Below are 14,012 nucleotides of genomic sequence, written 5' to 3' on the forward strand. Positions count from 1 at the left end.
ACACTGCCCCCAAATCCATGTCCACCCAGAACCTCAGAATATGAGCATGTTGGGAAATAGGGTCTTTGCAGCGACAATTAGTTAAGATGAAGTTGTCCTGGGTTACAAGGCCCTAATTCTGATGTCATCAAAGGACACCCAGAGGGAAGGCCGCATGACAACGGAGGCAGCGGTAGGGCCACGTGTCTACCAGCCAAGCAGTGCCAGGAGCTGGGCAGACCGAGGCCTGGGACAGACTCACCCTCAGAGCCTCCCGGAGGGGCCAGGCCTGCCCACACCCGGATCCCAGGCTCTGGTGTCCAGAACTGCGAGAGTGTGAGGTTCTGCTGCTTTAAGGTCCCCAGTCTGCGGTACTTTGTTACAGCCACCCCAGGAAACCAGTCCCCCCAGATAAACTCCTTGTACCGAGTCCTTGTCTCCAGCTCTGATTTTGAGGGAACCCAAACATTGCCCCAGGTGTGGGCTCCAAGCCACAGGCAGGCTGTGTGCCTCACTGGGTCAGTGCCCCTCCTGCCCCTGCTGCAGGCGAAGGGGAGCTGAGGGGCCGCCCCCTGATGCGCCTGCACTTCCAGCCTGGGGAAGAGCTGCCCCGGCTCTCAGGGAGGCATCCAGGAGTCTACGTTGGCAGCACACGGCTCCCAGCCTCCGCCAGAAACCACAGCCCAGGAAGCCACCAGCCCTCTGAGACCGTCCCTGCTGGAAGGAGGTGCATACAGAGCCCAGGCCGCCCCCACCCCGCTGACCCGGCCCAGGTGCCCCTTCACGAGAGACGCTGACATCACCGCCCCGAGCCGGCTCTTCTCAACTGCAAGCCTCTGTCACCCTGGCCTTCAGTCTGCGCATGTCATCACCACGGAATAAAACTCGTGTTTCAAAAGCGCCAGCCCTGCAGACACGTGGGCAGGAGCAGGCCCTGCCCGTCCCTCTCCCCGGCCACGCAGATGTGTGGGCAGGAGCAGCAGCCTGCAGGCTAGAGGGAGTGGCTGCTGCTTGCAGAATCAGGCAAGGCTCCTGCCCGGGCGGCCTCGCTGCGTGGGTGCCTGAGGCAGTCACAAAGCCCGCTTTAAATAGCTCCTTGTGGGTACGCACAGCAGAAGGGTGGCCTCAAGCCGCAGGGATGGTGGAGAGAGGCGGGTGCCAGGGTGGGCAGGGTCCGGGCAGCAGGGGGGCCCAGGCGACCCAGCAGTTCCGTGAACCTTGAACCCACCCACGCGTCCCCCAGAGGCCTTGGTGGAAGGCAGGCCTGGGGGCAGGACCCTGGGTGCCAGGGGTGGGGGGTGCTGTGGGCAGTCTCGGGCCCAGCCTGATAGCTTCGGAGTGCCTCCTGGGGCCTGGACGTCCCAACCCTGGCAAATCCCCAGGTGCCAGGTAGGAGGGGAGCAGTGACCCTGCTGGGGTTGGGCAAGCCAGAGAGTGCCGAGCAAGAAGAGGAGAGGAGGCTTCACTGTCCTGGTTCTCGGAGTTGGCCGGGCTTAGCCTGCCACCCCCCGCTGACCAGAGCTGGCCCAGGGCCCCGGCCGACCCAGATCCAGGCTCTGCTGCTCCTAGGCCGCCTGCTCTCTGCTGCTCCCAGGTCAGTCACAGTGGAGCCCTACGTCCTGGCCAGACCCACCCCCTGGGATGACCCTGCACAGCCCTGAAGCCTAGTCCAAAGGGCAGCCTGGTGCAAGGAAGGGTCTTAGGAAGTGAGGGGTCTTCGAGCTGGAGATGCGATCCTTGGGCATGGTGCAGGCAGCTGGGCCAACGCCCTGCTCCACCTGAGGGCACGGCTGGTCCTGTGGGAGGCAGCTGTGTCTACACCTGCAGCTGGACCACCTGACCTCAGAGGTCACGCTGCCAGCTAGGCCCTGCCCATGGGTGAGTGTCCCCCAGCACTGCCCCATGGCCTGGGGACACTGCCGACCCTGGACAGGCGTGTAGGCAAAGGGCAGGGCACTTTCTGATTCACACAAAGTCAGCATCATGCTGGGGGTGGGGCCCAGCGGGATCGTGGCCTGGCTGCCACCTGGTCATAGCCGGGCACTGGGCCGGCACTCCTGACCCCGCGGCAGGCGGCTTGGCCGCACTCATGCCCATCGAATCACAGGCTTCTGTCCCTTCCAGGTGTGATGACCTGTCCTGCTCTGGGGCAGGGAAGCCTGGGCCCCTGATTGAGAGCTGTCTGTCGGGTCACCAATGGCCCAGGGTTGGGGAGGCTGGGGTTGTTAGCGGGGACTCGGTGGGCTCTGAGCCCAGTCACCACGTCCAGAAGGCATCGTCTTGGCCCCCACCATGGCCCAAAGGGAGGGGAGGAGTCGAGGCCCCTACAGGCCCCCAAGCCCCTCTGTATTCGAGTCTCTGTCTCTAAGTCCCTCTGCCCCGAGCCCATCAGCCCTTCGAGCCAGCAGCCAGAGAGACTTCCAGGCTCTGGGAGCAGAGGTCACAGCCCAGGTGCGGTGACAGCAATCGTCAGCAGGGGCAAAGGTTCCATTTTATTTCATGCTGGGACCAAAGGCCTGCGGACGCCCTTCCCCACCCTCTCATTCAGGTGATGAGCACCATCCACGCCCGGCCTCCTTCCGCTCCCCGGGCCAAGCCCACAGAGCCAAGTCCCAGAGCCGGACCATTTTGCAGCCAGATGCGTGGCTCCCCGGGGCCCCTCGCCTGCCTGGCCCGGCCTGGGTCAGGTGGCTCTGCTACTGGAGCAGGGAGCTGGGCCGGCGTCCGCGGAGCCCAGAGGTGACTGGGTGAGGGTGGGGACAGAGCCTGGGGACGCTCAGGGAGGCCGAGCTTTCCTCTTGTTTTGTGTGACTCGTGGTCATGCCCCTCTGAAACACACAGAGCCCCCTGGGGGGCCTTTCTCAGGGGAGGTTCTGGGCAGCAGGACAAGCCTGTGGTGTGCGGCCTCACATGGTGTACGCGGCCCAGTAGATGACATTGACTGCGGCGAAGGCAGCAGGGAACACAGCGCGGGCGTAGATGTCAATGGTGTCCGCGTCGATGGGCTTGAAAAGTGCACGGAGGCCCCTTGAGCGGGCCCCCCCCTGCTTCTTCATCTCCCCTGTCTCCACCTCCACCGACCTGTAGGAGCCCATGAGGTTCCCCCGCATCCGGCACTGCCGGCGGGACACAGCCAGCTCCTGGGTGACGCCGGCGGCCGAGAGTGAGAAGAGCACGATTGCATTCTTCACGTCCATCTGCACGGGGAAGAGGGTGCTAAGAAGCAGACAATGAGAGGCTCCCAGGCAGACCCCGACCTGTGCCTGCAGCTCCACCCCTCAGCGAGCAGATCAAGGGGTCTGGGTCTGCCCTCCTGGAGCCCGGGGGACGCAAGTGGCCTCCTCGAGCAGTGGGCAGAGGGTCCCAGGTTGAGAGCAGGAGAAGTGCCCTGCCTTCTGCCCCGGCAATGCCGCCCCCTCGCTGTGCTGGGGCGCAGGGTGGGAGCTGTCCTTGGTCCTGAACACAAAAGACCCGGCCCGGCCTGGCCTCACCTCGGCCCTCTGCTCCTTGACTTTGACCTTGGCCTTTTGCTTCTTCCGGTAGTCGGCATTGAAGTGGGCAAAGGCGTACTCGACCAGGGCGGCAAACACAAAGACATAGCAGATCCAGAAGTACACGTCCAGCGCCTTGATGGCTGATGCCCGCGGGAGGGAGGAGCGAGCGCTGACCATCAGTGTGGTCATGGTCAGCACCGTGGTGATTCCTGATGGGAGTAGGTGTGGCCATCGCTGAAGCCCCTGCTACCCCTCCCCAACCTGGGCGCGGTCAGGCCCCTCTGAGCAGGCCAGGCCTGGCCTGGCTGGCCTTTGCCCCAGGGCCTGGAAGGCAAGGCCTGTGCTCATAACCAGTGGAGTCAGGGTCCCACTCCCACCCTTCCACCAGCTCCCTTGGAGAAGAGGCCAGGGTCCTGTACCTAGGGACACCCTGGCGGGCACTGCCGCCTGGCTGATCCAGAAGGAGACCCAGGACATGGCGACCAGGAGGATGGAGGGCATGTAGGACTGGATGATGTAGACACCCCGGTTCCTCCTCAGGTGGAAGTGCAGGCTGAGCCGGGGGAATTGGCCGGCTGCCGGAGGGCCATCCGTTGTGAGCAGGCCCGCCGTGCACCACAGCACACGGGACGGGAGGGCTGGGCAGGCAGGCAGGGCCGCTGCCATCCTCAGAAGGAAGGAAGACCCAGTCCTCCCCCATCACCAGCCAAGGGGTCAGGAGCCTCCCGTGCACAGGGCCACAGGAAGAAGGACCTTCGCAGCAGGACCCTCGCAGAGCACCGTCCACTCACCTCCGTTGAGCTGCCCTCCTTGAGGACAGACCAGGCTGAGCCCACTGGCTCCAATGACGGGGCAGCAGGAGCAGCCAAGAGACAACACAGGCTCGGGCCCGGAGCCCCCACGCCCCTCGGGTACCCCCAAGCCCGGAGCGCTGCTGGCCCCAGGGAGCAGTGAAGGACCAGGAACCTGCCCCGGCCTGCCCTGTCGCTATTCTCGAGTGGCTTGGCCGGGTTCCAGCTGCACCCTCAGGGGCCCTCAGGGCGGCTGGCGGCTCAATTAAAAGCACCAGGAAACCACAGGCGGGGCTCATGGGGAAGAGGCCGCAAGAGGCTATGTTACCCGATTTGAAGTTGGTCAGCTCCGTGGTGAAGCGGTAGCTGGTGATGGTGAACTGGGCCAGCTGCAGCCTGTCCAGCCCGTGGATCTGCTCCTGGTTTTCGGACCAGTAGTAGACGATGTCCTCAGATGAGTAGCCATCTACAGGAGAGCCACAGGTGGGTGGCAGAGCCTGGCGTCCCCAGCCCATGGCTGCCCCCTGCAGAACCGTCCTGCCCACTCTGGGAGCCTGATATGCAGACACAGGGGACAGCACAGGAAGACCCGGCCCGGAGAAAGGAGGCCTGGGGCCATGCCTGGCACCATGGGAAGAACTGGCAGAAGCAAGGGTCACCATTGCCAGGTGACCCCCAGGGGCTGCCAAGATGGCCAGTGACGCAGATTCATGCCTTGTCTGGGCTCTGGGGCCTGCTGTCCTGGGCAGGGCACTGACCCCTGGGAGGAAGGCCTTCTGGTCCCTTCTCTTCCTTCTGTTTCTGCTCTGACAGCTCATGCCAACCCCAGCCGCCTCCCTGACCCTGAACGTAACAGTCTGCGTCCCTGCCCCCACGCCAGCCCGGGCACTCACAGCTCTCCAGATGCAGTGTGCACTCCTGCTCGTCCATGGGGTACTTGGCCAGGTCCATGTCGCAGGCCACCGTGGAGGTGATTCTGCCCAGACAACATGGCGGTGAGGTCCCCAGGGGTGAGGCCAGGCTCCAGGCCCCAGCGGCTCCCTGGCCCCGGCTCCCTCCTCAAGCCGCTCTCCCACTTTGTTGGCAAGGTGCCAGCATCCAGGTGGATCCTGGAACCTGTGGCCACTTTACAGTTATCTGTGGGTCTTTCTCGGGGAATCAAGAACTGGATTTCATTCCCTTTCCTCATCCTTCAAAGCACCCGACTGTTTGTCTAAGTCGGGGGCACCCTGTCTCCTGTGGAGCAGTGTCTGGGGGTCCCGCCGACCCCGCAGCCCAGGGAGCAGCTCGGGCTGCTAAGTGTTCTGACTTCCCACGAGAATTTAGATCTTCATGTAAATCTCCTGATCTGTAAAATGCTGGCAATTAACTCCTCTTTTAAAAGGCAAGTGTCAGAAAACACACATGCAAACAGATACACGCACACCTATGTTCAAAGCAGCATGTCTCACGACCGTCAAACGTGGAAACAGTGCAGGTGTTGATGGACGGAGGGCAGACAGACAAACCGCCGTGTCTGAGCAGTGGAATGTTACTCAGCCATAAAAAGGAAGGAGATTCTGATACATCTGAGGCTAAGCCCCAGAAACACTATACTTAGTAGGAACAGGCAGACACAAAAGGTCACGGATCGCATGACTAACTTTGTGTGAAATTTGCAGAGTAGGCAAACGTGTGAAGACAGAGCAGACGCGGTTTCCGGAGCTGCAGGAGGGGCACGGGTACAGGGTCTCCTTTTGGGGGTGAAACGAGTTGGAGCACGGTAGAGGTGATGTTTGCACAACATTGTGAATGCACTAAATGCCGCAGAATTGTTCACTTTTAAATGGTTGATTTTCTGTGCTGTGAACCTCACCCCAATTTAAAAACAAAAGGGCACGTGTTAGCCAAAAAGCGGCATCCGCTGGCTTCCCGCCAGCAGCCTCTGCGGGCCACGTTTCCTGAGCAGCTGCCGGCTGCCGGAGGTTATAAATAACGCCGCCCAGCTCCAAGCAGAGCCCGGGTTTTCTCCGCGGGGGCGGGCCGGGCCCAGGGCTCACCGGATGCTGTACAGAATCACCCCGTCGGGCTGCAGCCGGATCAGCTTGTTCTCCACCGTCACGTCGTGGAACCAGGCGGACTTGGCGTTCACGATGAAGGTGTCTGGGAGCCAGAGCTTGTCCACGAAGCGGCTGTCCAGGCCCAGAGTCTCGTTGGTGTGGTTGTAGGACAGCCTGCTGTCCCGCCAGCTCTGGTGCAGAAACACGGTCATGGTGTACTCCTGCAGAGGGGAATGGGAGGGCCCAGCCATCAGCCCCTCCTCTCCTGGGGGCCCGCTGGAGGTGGGCGGGGAGACTGGCCGGCACCTACCATATTCACCTCCGAGATGTGGTCGATGCTGGCCACCTCGAGGGCGAGTGCCACGTTCACGGGGGGGCCTGCGAGGAAGGAGCAGGGCCCCACATGGGGGCGCTGAAGCCAGGCCCCAGCATCCCCGGCCACTCCTCCAGGCCAGCGAATGCCCAGGCAGGCAGGACGGGGAACAGCCTGGGGTTTTGCAAGGGAGGCCATCTTGGTGCAAATCCACTGAGGCCTGAGGAGATCCACCCTCCTAGCTGTCCCCTGGGGGGCTGGCGCTGCAGTTCCACACACCCCTCAGGGGAGCCAGCCTCTGCACCAGCCATGTGGGGCTCATACCCACAACTGTCCCAGCCTCCACACCCCCCTCACCTCCAATACCAGGCCGGAAGTTGCGGGCATAACCTTCCATCAAGCCGTCCAGGTTGGGGAGCCAGGATATCTCCAGGTTGGAGCCGACATAGTCACCAATGTCATTCATTGCTCTGGAAACAAGGCCCAGTGGTCACAGAGGTAGGGGACCAGGGTCAGAGACTGTCCTGGGCACTTAGGCCAGCAGGGACAGGGAGGAGGCCCACCAGGCTAGACCCAGCCAGTCCTGGGAATTCACACCAGAGGCCCAGGGAGGTCCAGGTCCCAGGGCTCCTCGACCTCTTCCCCCGGCCCCAACCACCAGCCTTGAGGGAGGCTGCTCGAGTCAGACAGAGGCCAGTCAAGGTTGAGTACCCAGGCTCCTTCCATAACCAGCCCAGCGTTCCCAACTCAGGGTCCCTCAACAAATAGGCCTCGGAGGACCCCAACAAGAGAGCATGGCCTGCCTTTTAGCTTCTGAGGACAAAGTGTCCTGTAGGAGATGACTTGGGAGAAAAAGCATGTGACCAGGAGGCTGAGGGCTGGGAGAGGGAGAGAGTGGGTGAGGTCCCAAATCTGGGACCCAGGGTCAGGCCAAGAACCCACAGGGCGGCTGCAGTCCGGCCTCCTGCTCTCAGTGCCTTCCCAGGCGGGTCCCAGAGGCCCCCAAATCACCATGTGTTTAGCCTGAGTCCAGAGCAGCAGGGGGCCATGCACGCTGGTTGCAGGCTAATGCCACTGACAACCTGTGCTGGTCAGGTCTGTCACTGGCGGGGCTGTAGAAGGTGACCCCACACACACACCGACTGCCAGACGCTTCCCAGTAGCTCTGCCGCCCTCCCCTCCTGCTGCTCACCCGTCCTGCGGTTAACAGTGTCATCCAAATTCATGTCCACCCAGAACCTCAGAACGGGACCTCATTGGGAAAGGGAGGCTCTGCAGACGTGATGAGTCAGGAAGCTGTCCTAATCACCCATCTATTCATCCACCCAGACCCCGTGGTGCCATCCCATTCTAGGCACGTGACTGAGCCAGGACAAGGACAGTTGTGGCACAGGCCCACGTGGAGGTCGGCGTCTGTGATAAAGCAAGTGGCTCTAAGTGTGGTGAAGGTACAGAAAGGGGACGCCAGGAGCCCCGTGGCTGGGGAGGACGGGACAGCATCTCCGGGAAAGTGACATTGGAGCCCCAAGGGGGAGAATATGAATCTGGGGGAAGGTGGGTGGTGGGAGGCAGGTGAGGGTCCCCGTGTGGGGCCCGGAGGCAGCGGGAGGCAGCGGGGTGAGGAGGGAGGAAGAGCGGCCTGCGGAACCCACCCAGGGTCAAGGGGAACCACCGCTCTCACCAGGATGAGACTCCCAGCTTTAAACCACGATCCTGGTGAGGGAAGGGTGAGAAGTGTCCTGGGAGCGGAGAGAGAGCAAACCGGGGGCCGTCACAGAGGCTGAGGGTGACGTGGGGCTGGACTGGCAGAGCAGCGGAGGGACGGAGGCTGACACCCCAGGACAGGAGGGGACCTGGCCTGGACTGCGGGAGGGACAGTGGGTGGGAGGGGCTGGGGGAGCAGGTTATGATGCCGAGTTTGTGCAGCAGGGCGTCCAAGGGTCCTCTCCAGCGGGCTCGAGGAGCACCAGCAAGAGGTCGCCCAGACCCCGTACCCCAGTCTGTCTCATACGCTGGCCTGTGAGGAAGGGGAAACTTGCAAACCCTGATCCATCCCGTAGACCCTCCAGGCGGTGGCTGGGCTGAGCGTGTGGACAGGGCAGGTGCTTTGGTAACAAAGTATAAGAAGGAATTAAATGAAACCCTAATCCCAAGTAAAGCACAATTTAAAAATGCAAATGGAGGTCACCCTGAAGGTTGGATGTAAAGGGACTCAAATTAGGCTTGATTTTTGGACTAGCCCAGCTGCCATCTTGAGGCCGTGGCTGACCTGCCTGGAACGATGCCACCAGGAGACATCGTCCCAGACCTCAGGCTGGTGGCCAAGGTGAGCACACCTGCCCTTGGCCCAGGCCCCACGCCCGCGTGAGGGCATTAAGTCACAACCAAGGGCAGCCCCCGCTGTGAAGCTTGCCTGGAAGTGTAGGACCCCAGTGGGTTCTCAGTCTCTGCCGTCTCCAGGGCAAGAAGGGACAGGCTCCCCCAGGGTCACTTCTCACTAGGATGGGCTGGTCGTTCTGCAGCTGTGAAGGGATGTGGGGGTGGGGGCTGTGGAAGCTGGAGCGCCCAGGAGGCTACGCCACAAGCTGGTCTGGGTCCTGGGGGCCCCTCCTCTCTGCCTTCAGTTCAGGCAGTGGGGGTGGGTGGGGTACACACTCCACCTGGGGGGAGCTCCCTGTGTGGTGAGAACCTGGGGACCCTGACCAGCATCTTGGGAGACTGTCCGACTGTCTGAAGGCCCTGGAAGCCGGTGGTGGCCTAGGGTTGGGGTTTCCTTAGAGGAACAGAAGTTCAGAGACACACACCAGGCTCAGGCTCTTAGGCACAGCAGGCCGTGGAGCCACAGGCAGCCTCCCGCCCGGCCGCTCCTGGGCGCCATCAGGCCTCTCCTGGCCCCACTGGGGAAACGCCCACTCCTGCCACTTGCCTGTGCCCCTGGGGGTGGAGAGGGAAGGTGGACGTAGTGGGGCAAGGCAGCAGGTACCCCCCCACTGCCCCCTCCCGCCACCAAGGATCTTCCACCACGCACACACGAGCCCACGGATCCCTGACAGCTCTGCGGCGCTGGCGCCTCAGTTACCAGGGAAAAGAGGAACACCACCACGACGGCGAGGTGTGCCTGCGAGGCAGGAGCTTCTCCAGGGAGACGGAGGTGCCAGCAGCCCGGGGAGGCCACCCACTCGGGTGCAGCTGGCAAGCTTGGGGGGCCGCCACGTGAGCGGCTCTTCAGACTCGGGGAAACATGGCCTTGACCTGACCCACAAACGCTGTGGCTCACTCACTTCTTGTCCCACCAGAACCCTGGGACCTGGCTGAGTAGCAGCAGCCAGCTGGGCATCTCCTGTCAGCCCCCTGTCCTCCCACACCGCCTGGGGGGCTGAGACCAGGGAAGGGCGGGCATGGTCCTCTGGGCTTCTGAGTGGAGGGACCCAGAGCAGATGGGAAAGGAGGCCCCGAACGGACAGAGTCTCGTCCTGGCTGGGTCCTTGGCCTCCCAGCCTTCCTGCACAGGCAGACAGGCTCACCCTAACCCAACAGCCCAGGAGCCAGCTGAGGTTGGAGCTCAGAGGGCTTCAGATTTTAGAAAGGTAAAATGAGGCACTGAACCTGGGGAGGGATCTGGAGAATTTTCCAGCAGGAAATGTATAAATATGTGCCGTGTTGAGGGGCAGGGTATAGCTCAAGTGGTAGAGGCCTGCTTAGCATGCATGAGGTCCTGGGTTCAATCCCCAGTATCTCCATTAAACACACACACACACATACACACACACACAATTACATATGCCCTGTGAACAGCGGGAATAAAGACAAAACAAGCAAAGCATGGCAGGCTTTGTTGTCAAAAGAGTTTTGGTGTCCAAACTGGACTACGACTTCGGGGTTCAGAGTGACTTGGATTTCAGAACTGTGGCTGCATGGCCGTGGGCCTGAGCCAGCAGCTGCCCCCCGGCCTCTAGCACGCACACCCTCGGCCACACCTCAGCGCTCTGCCTTTCCTAGTGCCGTAAAGCAGGAGGAGAAGGGGAAGGACCCACCAGGCTTGATGAGGAATGGAGCCCCGGGACAGGGGCCGCACGGGAACTGCGTGCGACCTCAGCATGACAGTCGCGTCTATGGCCGGACCCAGGCCTTCCTGGCTCTGCCTTTACACTGCCAGCAAGAAAACTCTGACCACACACACACACAGAACCGTGCTATGGTGGCCTGCGTGCCTTCAGCCACAACACAGGCTAGCAGTCGACCATTTCTGGCCCCTAAAGTCTTCGCCACCACTTGGCTGACCACAAAGTCCAGAAAGCTGGCTGCCCTGTTTTTCCTACAGTCCTTGCACCAGGATGATTTTCAAAAAGGCCGCTCCCAACTCCCAGGGCAGGTGGTCAGGCTCGGTGCTCAGGACGCTGGGTGACCCAGAGCCTCGTCAAGTCCACAGAGAGGAGAAGAGCCAGCGGGGACCGTGCTGGGCCCTGGGGGTCACAGGGGACCCTTCTCCTCAGCCGCTTCCTCCCCTGGGAAGACAGGGCACCTCACCCCATCTCCTGACAGTTATAAAGAACCCCAGAACCTCTCCCCTGCGGGGGCGCTGGGTCCCCTCCTACCTGTACACTTCGGCATCTGAAACGGCGCCTGAGAGGGAGACCCCACAGCACGCTGGGCGACTGCTCCACAGCCGTGCACGGCCGTTAGAACGCCCTCTTGTCCACGCGGACCTGCTAGCTGGTCCTGCAGCTCTGCCCTCAGGGGAAGGGGCGCAGCCTCCTCCCCCTGTTCTAAGGGTCTCTTTCTCCCTGCCTGCAGCTTGGGCCGTGCTGAGCGCTCAGCCGGCGCCTGGAAGGGCACCAGCCAGCCAGGGACGGGCCAAGAGCGGCTGGGGTCGAGGAAGCGGCGCTCAGCAGGCCCCCCGGGCACGGGGAGAACGGAGAGCGGCGCCGAAGCCCTCCACCGGCCCCGCAGCGCCCGCTCAGCACCGGGACGGCGGACGGCGGACGGCGGACGGCGCCGGGGCGGCAGGGCGGCTGGAACCCAACACCGCCCGGCCCGCGCGCAAGGGCATCGTCGAGACGAGTCCGGAGATGAGGGCTCGCGGGGGAGACGGGCTGGGGGAGTCAAGGAGGGGAGAGAAGGCGGACAGACACGGTGGGAACCCGGGGGCAGGGGGAGACGAGGCGGATGAAGACCCGGGGTTCGCGCCGGGCTCCGCCCCCGCAGCCGGCGCCGGGCTCCCCACCGGGGGCGACCCCGGGGCAGTGCGGACCCCGGCGCCCGCTCACCTGGTGCCGCGGTGCTGCTGCGCGCAGAGCAGCAGGAGCGGGGGCAGCAGCCAGGCCGGCGCGTCCATGGCCTCGGCCGGCTGGGCGCTGGGCCGGGGGCGGCGCGGGGTCCGGCCGGTCGCGGGCGCTAGCGAAGTTGCTTCGCCGGCGGCGGCACAGGCGGGCGGGAGCGGGAGGGCGCGCGGCGCGGGCGCGAGGGCGGACGGAGCGCGGAGCCCGGAGCCGCCCCGCCCCGCCCGCCCGCGCGGCGCAGCTCTGCCCCTCCAGCTCCCGCCGCCCCGCCTGCGGCGCCCCCTCCGCTCCCCGCGGGCCGCGCTCCCGGCCGGGGGTCTGGCGCTCCCCGTCCCATCGTCGCTGCTCTTGCCAGTCGCAAACGGACCCTCCGGGGTCTGCCCCGGAGGCGACCCAGGCCCAGGCGCACGGCCCGCTTGGACGGGGCCTCCCGCTGCCGGCCAGGCGCCTGCGGACCTGCGGGCAGGGCGGGACCTCGTCCCTAAGGCGAAGTGTGCGATGACTGTTTGTGGGGTCTCAGGTCCCAGAGAGCTGGTTCCAGCACAAGGAGGGTGCTGGTGTCCCTGCAGCCTTCACCTGCTACTGGGAGACACCCCCCCCCAAGGCAGCTCCTTTCCAAACCCTCACACTTGCTGCAGAGCCTGAGAGATGCCACTCGCCCACCCAGCGGAGGGTGGGCGGCTAGGCGTGGTGGGGGTGGGCCTGCTGCTGCTCTGCTGGCCGTGATTCTGTGGTCAGAACCCTGCTCTGGTCATGGGATGCAGCGCCTTGTCTGGCTGGCAGGTCAGGCTCCATCATCCCCGCCCACACCCACCGAACTGCTGAGAAAGTCAAGGCCTCATGCATTCTCTGCTGTGGCTCTTTCAAAAATACAATTCTGCACAGTTTCTGAGAAAAAGCTGATCACAAACTTTAATCGTTTGATCCTTTGTTCACTTATGGACCTCATGTTACCTGACAACCAAAAGTGAACGTCTCAGGAAAACTCTTAAAAATGGGCAAACTGGCCCCAGAGGGGGTCGGGTCCTGGATGTCCATGGACACTGGCTGGAGCAGGGGCAGGGGGAGGGGCCAAATGGGCTTCACTGCTGGGAATTTCCAGCCTGGTCTTGAGTGCCAGAGATCAAAGGGTCTGGGTTTCAGCTTTCCTTCCTAAAGCCAGTAAGAAGGTCTAAGAAAGTCACTCAGGTCCCAGCTAAACGCCTCTCTGCAGGCTCTCCTGGCCCCTCGGGGGGCCCTCTGGGTACCAGGAAGCACATGCTGCTGTCTGAGTGTGTGCTCTGAGCCATCTCTGGGCCTCGGGGCCACATTCCCGTATGACCTTCTGCACGAGCTGGAGTTGAGGAGTTAATCCATGAAAAGGTGCTGAGAGTGTGGCCTGGCAGGAGCGAGAGCCCGGGGTGTGCTGAGGGTTGTTTCTGTGGCTCCTGCCCTAGAACAGGAGCTTGCCTGTCTGCTTCTTCACAGTGTCCCTCATGTCGAATAGCCTCTGGCATAAGGTAGGTGCTTAATAAATGTAGGAAAATACGTAGGCTCAGAGTCACCAAAAGCCAGCACACTGGGCCTGGTCCGATGCCTGCACTGCACGGGACCACACCCAGCGCTGGCTCTCCTGTCTTTCAGGCCCGAGTGTTGGTCTCCATGCTGGTCCAGGCGTCCCTCCCGGCTCTGTCTCTGGGTTCACGGTCATGGTGGTGTCCCGGATCTGAGAAGATGCAGGCGCTGAGAGCCTCTGGGGCACTTTGCTGAACTTGAATCACTTCATTCAGTTGGTTCGGGGTGAAGCGGATTATCGCTGTTTCCTTCACTGTCCTCTATTATCTGAAGCACAGGATTGACCCTGAGCTCTCACTGGAAGAGGGCCGTGCTGCGCCAGCATCACAGCCATAGCTCCTCTGCCCTCGGGAGGCACCGAATCGCCTCTTCTTCCTGCAGCCCTGGAGGCGAGCACGTCTCAGCCAGGAATAGGGAAAGTGGCAAAGCAGTGACCTGTGCACATGGAGCCGGCAGTGCTGCCCAGCGCTCACAGCTCTCCCGGGATGCTGGGATCTGCATTGACCTTGAAGCAAAGGCTCAGTGTCCTCCCCAGAGTCTGCAAGCTGTATCTTAGTTCGATA

The 14,012-nt window shown here is 62.8% G+C and overlaps 1 protein-coding gene across 7 annotated transcripts; it reads right to left on the reverse strand.

Moving 5' to 3' along the window:
- Positions 1–2,448: 2,448 nt before the first annotated feature.
- GABRD (gamma-aminobutyric acid type A receptor subunit delta) lies at positions 2,449–12,050 on the reverse strand. Of its 7 annotated transcripts, none has more exons than XM_072975595.1 (10): positions 11,884–11,901; positions 9,030–9,138; positions 6,974–7,086; positions 6,614–6,681; positions 6,304–6,524; positions 5,158–5,240; positions 4,593–4,730; positions 3,893–4,111; positions 3,471–3,682; positions 2,449–3,176 (listed from the first exon to the last, which is right to left on the reverse strand). In XM_072975595.1, the coding sequence occupies exons 3-10, from the start codon at positions 7,080–7,082 to the stop codon at positions 2,886–2,888; spliced, it is 1,341 nt and encodes a 446-aa protein (XP_072831696.1). In that variant the 5' UTR covers positions 7,083–7,086; positions 9,030–9,138; positions 11,884–11,901; the 3' UTR covers positions 2,449–2,885. The 7 variants fall into 7 exon arrangements, with proteins under 7 accessions (XP_072831696.1, XP_072831695.1, XP_072831691.1 ...); XM_072975594.1 differs by lacking the exon at positions 11,884–11,901 and adding an exon at positions 11,212–11,576; XM_072975590.1 differs by lacking the exon at positions 9,030–9,138 and having other exon boundaries at positions 6,304–6,494; positions 11,884–12,050.
- Positions 12,051–14,012: the final 1,962 nt, after the last annotated feature.

Source organism: Vicugna pacos, chromosome 13 (genome assembly GCF_048564905.1).
Source record: "Vicugna pacos chromosome 13, VicPac4, whole genome shotgun sequence".
NCBI lineage: Eukaryota > Metazoa > Chordata > Mammalia > Artiodactyla > Camelidae > Vicugna > Vicugna pacos.